General features: G+C 47.8%; 1 protein-coding gene across 1 annotated transcript in view; it reads right to left on the reverse strand.

Moving 5' to 3' along the window:
- VWA2 (von Willebrand factor A domain containing 2) overlaps positions 1–6,214 on the reverse strand; it is a 35,610-nt gene extending 29,396 nt beyond the window's left edge. Inside the window, exons 1-3 of the mRNA XM_012772552.3 lie at positions 6,163–6,214; positions 4,079–4,153; positions 3,205–3,338 (exon numbers count right to left, since the gene is read on the reverse strand). Coding sequence (XP_012628006.1) covers positions 3,205–3,338; positions 4,079–4,153; positions 6,163–6,214 — 261 coding nt within the window. The remainder of the gene's footprint in view (positions 1–3,204; positions 3,339–4,078; positions 4,154–6,162) is intronic.
- Positions 6,215–7,716: the final 1,502 nt, after the last annotated feature.

Raw genomic sequence — 7,716 nt, forward strand, 5'->3', positions numbered from 1 at the left:
AGGCATTTTATCTAATTGGTGGTTTGGGCAGAAGAGTTGCCTTTTATCTCCAGTTTGCTGTAGGCTCAGAAGCCAGTCCGCCTGGACTCCTCCTCACATTGTAATCACCCGCTGCAGTCCTTACCTTACAGCCAGGAAGTGAACTTCTCAGCTTTTAAGCGTTAAGAGGAACACTTCAAACACCTTAAATCCACCTCAAAACAACTGAACATCCATAAAATCCTTCATTTACAGCTACTTGAAAATTTCTTCCCTGAAACTAAAGTTACCGAAAGTAAAAGAAGGCGCAAATCAAATAACTCCCTTGCACATGGAGACAACAAGAGGAGGACACAAAAATGCAGCAGCAAAAACATAAAGCCTGAAGCCTGAACCATCTTCAATCGCCCTCATGCAAAAACCCTTCTTCAGCACGCCAGGGAGTCTAAGTCAGCACTCCAGCACCGGGAGGTCGGGAGGTCGAGACTCCCTCGCTCACCCAAGTCAACACTGGACTCCTTTGCTCCCCCAATCTCGCTGTGAGAAAGTTTTTCTCAGGTTAAACCCAAATTTAACTCCCTGAATATCCAGATTCTTCCCTCCTGATAAAAATGGGGCCACTGTGCACCCTCTTCCACATGAAAATGGCCATCAGGAATCGATATATAAAAAATGCACAATCCATGGAAAAAGGGCAAAGGAAATGAACAGAGATCACAGAACAAGAAATACAGATGGCTCTTTAGGGGAAAGATGCATGACCTCACAACACTGAGACACCATTTTTCCATGTCAAGAAGTTTCCAGGCCTGTCACGGGTCCTGGCTCCCTCCTCTCACGGGCACCGTTTTTGCCAATATCTAACCTAAAAACCAGCCTCCAGAACTCAGCGCCATGTTGTAGATGTGGTCCGGCAACAGCACCAGCAAGGAAGTTTCTTGTCATGGCTTTCTTATACGCCCAACCCGTCCCCCGCTGCCACAGTGCTGGCTGGCCATTTGCTATGTGATAGCGGGGTGTGATTTATGAGGGCCATCACCTCATTCTGGCCCAGAGGCTACCCATGGGGAGGGAGACAAATGGCCTAATGGAGCAAGTGCCAGGCTGAGAGTCAAGAGCCCCAGTTCTTCCACACCTAGCTCTTTCCTGAGATTGCTGTGCAACCCTAGGCAGTCACTTAGCCTCTCTGAGCCTGTTTCCTCATCTATAAAACAGACACTAAGAAAAATCCATACAGCTCTCCTCTCCCAACTTGCCATCCTCAGGGACCTCCAGGTCACTTGTTTGAGGACACACTACACATCATTGCCAAGGTCAACAGTTTTTAATCTTTATGCTACCTCCTCCATGAATAACAGGGAAACTTCATGGAGAATCCTTTCAAAAGCAGGGCCCCGTGTGGAGGAGCATGGGGATTCGGCAGTCCTTGGCCCTGGCCCTTTAGGGTCTATGCTGGGCCGACATCATGGTCAGAACTTCTGTCCAGGCTGCTCGTGCTTAGATTGAATGATGTTTGCTACGGGGCCTTCAGATGATCGTGTAAGGCTGTCTGCGGTCCAGCTCCCAATATGACATGCCGTTCTGGAGAAAATCTGGCCTTCATTAAAAGCCACTTTTGTTCCTAAATCCTAGAGGTTTTACTAGGATTAACCTAGGAATGTTATCTTGGAAAACCACTTCCTTCCTCAACCTGTATGTGACTAGTCTCTAATTCAAGTAATTATGGCTTATCCAGACCAAAACACCCATCTTAGTTTTTAACTTGATTTTTGAGTAGGTTCACGTGGTTCAAAATGCACAGACAAAAGTCTATCTGTATAGATGAGTCTCCCTCTGAACTTGAGCCCTGTCTGCTCACGCCCACCACCTCCCTCAATGGGAAATCTCTATTCTCAGCCTCCTACAAATCCCTCCAAAGTTTATGCACATACAAGCAGAAACAGATTCTCATTCCCCTTTTTTTACATAAAAAGTAACATATTATACATACCATTTGCACTTTACTTTTTATACTTATTTTTTTCTGGTGCCTGTCCATAGCAGCTGCCCAATGTTTTACTATATGAATGCACCATATTTTATTTATTTGTCTCTTCTCAATGTATATTTGGTTTGCCTGAAATCTTTGACAATTATACAGAGTTATTCATTACAGCATTATTTGATGAGTATTATCTGCAGAATAAATTCCTAGAAATAGAACTGCTGGGTCAAAGAGTGCAAGCCCGTGTAAGGGTCCAAGCTTTTGACAAATACTATTATATTGCTACATAGAGGTTGCACCATTTTACACCCACCCAGCACTGTAGGGGAAGACTAGTTTCTTTAAGATTTGCCAGTGGAGCATATTACTAAGCTGTGTATTTTTGCTAGTCCAGTAACTGAAAAATGGTATGTCAGTTAGAGATTTGCTATTACATTGAGTGAGGTTGGGCATCTTTTCATAAGCCTAAAGTCCATCTGTGTTTCATTTTCTGAGAACGATCTGTGTTCACTGCCCATTCTTCTAGTGGGCTGTTAAAAACGTCCCTTTTAGAAACAATTACCACAGCTCTCACGCTCTGCTGATCTTTAAGACCTACTATTTAAAGAATAAGGAATGAAAAAACACTGGCTGGATTCACTCAGGCAGAAGTAGTCCCTTTCAAGTGAACAGAGAGGGTGGGAGCTGTGCTTCATATTAAGACCCTACTCCGCTGAGGTAGTAGTTTTGTTCCACTAGGCCAAAACTATTTCCCTTTCCTGTTGTACTACAAACACAAATCTCTCTTTCTAGTGGAAAATCAAATCTACTTCCCCGCCCCCAAAACTTGACTCAGGTCTGGCCAGAGACTCCCTTCCCTCCGACTACTGTGATTGGTTAAGGGGTTGTCATGTGAACTAAGCCTGCCCAATCAGAGCCTTCCCTGGGACTTTTGCCAGATCTGCAAGGAAAGAAGTCCACTTGATTTATACTGGGCTCGCTAGCTTGAAGGACAATGAAGGGAAACTTTGCTATGTAAGGAAAACCTGCCTGGGAGGGAAGCCAACCAAGGAAAGCAAAATTGAGAGGAGAAAAAGAGAACAATGCTCAAAAACCTCCACTGAGCCCTTGGGCCCCATTGTGCCTGACACCAGGATTCACCTCCTTGATCTTCCCAGTTCTACAAGCCAGTAAATGTCCCCGTCTGTTTAAGAGAGAATTTCTGTCACTGGCAGCCAAAGACTGATAAGGCTTGTACTCACCCTGTCAGGGCTGATGTCCAGGGCATCACAGACCGTGACGGCAAAGTGCTTGGACCTTTCAAAGCTCCCTTTCCCAACGCTGTGAGACCCGTCCAACAGAAACAGGATGTCCACGGCAGCCGAGCACCACATCACTGCGCGGAGTGGGACAGACGGGTGACCATCAACTTCCCCGTGGTTTGGCAGCACGTGGGTCTCACTCTCAAAGCAGAGTGAAGGCAGAAACGACCTTGTGGGGGCCCAGGCTGCTTCTCCTCAGGGGAGAGAAAAACTGTGGAAGGTCCGGGCCAGAGGCAGCCCCCCTTTGAAGCGGGAAGCACACACCCACCGTTGACACAAACATGAAAGTCTTTGTAACGACAGAAGAATCTAGTTCAACGACACTAAGTAAGCTCCACAGGGGGTCTCCTGGGCCTGTGAGGGACACTGAAAAGCCTTGGTCCCAGCCCTCAAGTGGCCACAATCTAGTCCAGACACAGCCAGGCACCCTGATACATGAGGCCATGTCACCGAAGAGTTCAAACAGCAGAAATCACAGCCACGTGGAGGGACGCTGATTAAGGAGGAAGAGGAAGGGGCACGGAGGGAGATGGGGTGTCTAGGTGGATGGTGGTCAGGTGACAGAAGACCTTGAGGTGCAGGCCAAGAAATTCAACCATAGAGATGTATTGATTTTGCTTTGTTTTTGTTGTGTTTTGTTTAAGCAATGAGAGTGACTTGGTCAGGCCCCCGTTTGGGGGAAATGACCCTGGCCACACAGCAAAAGGAAGACAGTAGAGGGGCGGAAACTATCCGCAGGAACACAGTTTCCCCTGGGTCAGTCATGCCGGGGTCTGAGTGGGCGTTTGGAAGGTTAAGAAAAATGCCGACTTACTTTTGCTGGCCACCGAAATCTTCCCGACGGTCTCCCTGCTCACGAGGACCTCCTGCACAGGGAGGGAGGGGGGGACTGGGAGAAAAAAACAGAGAAGCAGACATTACAAGGCAATGGGGGAGGGACCGTGAGCTCCATGTTATGTGACCAGAACGAACAGGTAACAGGAGAGAAAACAGGAAGGTGGAGGAGTTATATTCACATCACAACAGTTACCACGTGGATAACATAAAGAAACTATGTCCCAACTCCCCCAGAGTCTGGGGAACAGGCAGGTGGTGACAGCAGCCAACTCAGCAGAGAGCAAATACACACTGGCCACAACACAGACCAGGGAGGAACTGCAAGCAAGAGTCGCAGAGGCCACAGTCCAAAGCCCTGGACTTACAGAAGCGCATCCGCAGGTAGACGTGGCCAGCTCAGCCACCCGGCCCACCTGTTCTTGCTTGTGAGGCAACGATCTGCAAACACAATGATTCCTTCCTACCCTCTCATATTTGAAAGAGGCTAGAAATATGGGAGGGACAAAGTGGGAAACAAACTTGATTTGCTCCATTATTCATCCATTAATGAGCTGCTTGAGCAAGGCTATGTGCCACGCCCAGTGCTAGGCACCGGATCACGCCGCAGTGAATAAACAATATGCAGTTTCAAATAAAAACCACAATGAGATATCACTTAACTCCAGTGAGAATGGCCTTTATCAAAAGTCCCCAAACAACAAATGCTGGCATGGATGCGGAGAGATAGGAACACTCCTACACTGCTGGTGGGACCGCAAACTAGTTCAACCTCTGTGGAAAGCAATATGAAGATACCTCAAAGCAATACGAGTGGATCTACCATTTGATCCAGCAGTTCCACTACTGGGTATCTACCCAAAAGATCAAAAGTCACGTTATGAAAAAGACACCTGCACTCGAATGTTTATAGCAGCACAATTCACAATTGCAAAGCTATGGAAACAACCCAAGTGCCCATCAATTCATGAGTTGATTAATAAAATGTGGTATATGTATACCATGGAGTACTACTCAGCTTTAAGAAACAATGGTGATATAGTACCTCTTGTATATTCCTAGATACAGCTGGAACCCACTCTACTAAGTGAAGTATCTCAAGAATGGAAAAACCAGCACCACATGTACTCACCAGCAAATTGGTATTAACGGATCAACACCTAAGTGGACATATAGGAGTAACATTTATCAGGTGTTGGGAGGGTGGGAAGGGGGAGGAGGGGAGGGGTATATACAACCACAATGAGTGAGATGTGCAATGTTTGGGGGATGGACATGCTTGAAGCTCTTACTCGAGGGGGGAGGGGGGCATGAGCAATATAAGTAACCTTAACACTTGTACCCCCATAATGCGCTAAAATAAAAAAAAAAAAAGAACATGCAGTCTCCTTCCTCATGGAGCTTACGTGCAGTGAAAAAGATGTAACTTTCTGAAATTCTCACGAAAGTAAACTCACATCTGTGTTAAGTGCTACAGAGCAGAGGTGACTGGAGGTTTGAGTAGGGGGATCTGACCTGACCTGGGGGTCCCAGGGGAATTGTGCTGGGTGCTGAAGGCTGGGTAGGAGTTTACCAGGGAGGCAGTGTCGGGGTGAGGGGGTGATCCAAGCAGAGGGGCCGCCGTAGCTCAGAGCCTCTTTGGTGCTAGGGCGGGAGGACGCTGGGCAGAACTGAGAGGAGGGTGGGGCTGCCGTGCAAAGCGAGAGGGGAGGAGACACCAAAGGGGACTTCACGTGGCCATGGACAGGATCAGGCAGGGCCTCTTAAGAGCAACGGAAAGTCACTTGAAAGTTTTAGGAGGGGGTGGAGAAAGGTGCAGATACGATCAGATTTGCATTCTGAAATGGCTGCTGAGCGGAGAGGGGTTTGGAGAAGGACCTCGCAGACCCGGGGAGACCGGCCAGGAGGCTACTGCAGTGGTCAAAGCACATGAAGATGCGGCTCAGGCCAGGCAGGTGGCCGCGGAGCAGAGAGACGTTCTGAAGTTAAAATCAAAGGGATCTGAAGCAAACAAAACCCCCAGGACTTCCCTCCGCCCCCGCCCACCACCAAAAAATATCTTACCTCTGGAAAACAGGAAAATACAGACGGCTTCCAGCAACAGGAAAGGGGGCATGTTGATATAACCTGAGGGCCAGGAAAAGAAAGCAAGCATCAGCCGTTAGTTCTGTGAACTCCCCAAGTCACACTTGCACCAAACAAGATGACAACAGGCCGCAAATATGGCCCCGGAGGGCCCCTCTCACCACAATAACTACAGGAGCCGGGAGAAGACCCAAATTCCCAAAAAGCCACAGAATACTTTACTCCAACGACTTGGATCTTAAACAACAATCTAATACCTTCTCCGGAATACCACTCTCACCCTGCAAACCCACCCAGCTCTCCACGCACCCTGGGGACGCATGCTCCGCTCAGAGCTTAGAGTCCTGGTCTCAGCTCTGCTGGGCCCTGACTAGCCACACGCCCTCAGGTTAGGTCACTCTCCTCTCGGGGTCTCCATTTCTTCATGAGCAGTTAGAACCCGAGAGGTTCAAGATCTGTTTTCAACGTCCTCATTCTCTGAAACCTACTGAGGTTAACGAATCCGTCCCTACCTAAGGCGGCAGCATCTGAAGAAAGCCTGTACTTTGTAAATTACTTATAAACAGTAATTTGGCTGAGGAAGGAGTCAATTATTTTTTTAAGTTGTGCATTACATGCTTCTAGCATGGGTAAAATTCCATTCCATGGAGCCTGGTTATTTACCAGTTTTTGAGAGATGGGGAGTGAGTTCTTTTTAATACAAAACGACGGTCTCTGGTTCCCTAAGGGCACACACCTAAGGTCTGCTTTTAGCTGGGAGGCCCAGGAAATGCATCCTCACCATTTTAATCACAGACGTCATGCACGCTGCAGACACAAGTGAACAGAAAAAGTCATACTGAATGAAATTTAGACTCCCCCACCCCCTCCAGAATAGTTTAGCAGGGAAAAACCTAAAAATATCATAATAGGGTCTAGAAATTCAAGATCACCCTATAATTTCTCTGCATTAAACTTGCCCACTAAGAAAAGACTTGGCAAGAGCGAGGCAATGCTACATGCAGGTCTAAATTTTGCTTCCATCAAACAAACAACACTGATGCTCATTCTGGAGCTAATTCCAAGCAGAAAACCCGGGGCAGAGACGTGGGAAGGGAAGCAGTGCAGGATTCCAGGGCCGGGAGGGGCCGGGCGCAAGAGACAAGTGGTCAGTTGATGCGTGCGCCATCACCAGAGTGCACCAGTCAGTGGGAACCCACTTCAGCCTGATGCACTCCAGTCTGAAAATCCCTCTAACGTCTTGAATAAGTGCCACTCTCCTCCAGCTCTGAACACAGATGACAAGGCAGGCATGCCAGGCCACCCTCACTGGGGAGCATCATTTCTCCAAAACACACGGCAGAAGCTTCCTGATCATCTTAAGCGGCTCACAAAAGTGCCTTTCACCTAATCTGCACTAAAAGGAATCCTCTCATTTGCCTGATGTGCTCTACCACCTCTGCCAGGGCGTAAAAGCTACAGGAATAAAATGGAAGTCCGACTCCAAATTCAGAGGATTTGCTGAGCAGGCTGAGAGCTATGGGTGCCCTGAAA

The sequence above is a fragment of the Microcebus murinus genome, chromosome 14 (assembly GCF_040939455.1).
Source record: "Microcebus murinus isolate Inina chromosome 14, M.murinus_Inina_mat1.0, whole genome shotgun sequence".
Lineage (NCBI taxonomy): Eukaryota > Metazoa > Chordata > Mammalia > Primates > Cheirogaleidae > Microcebus > Microcebus murinus.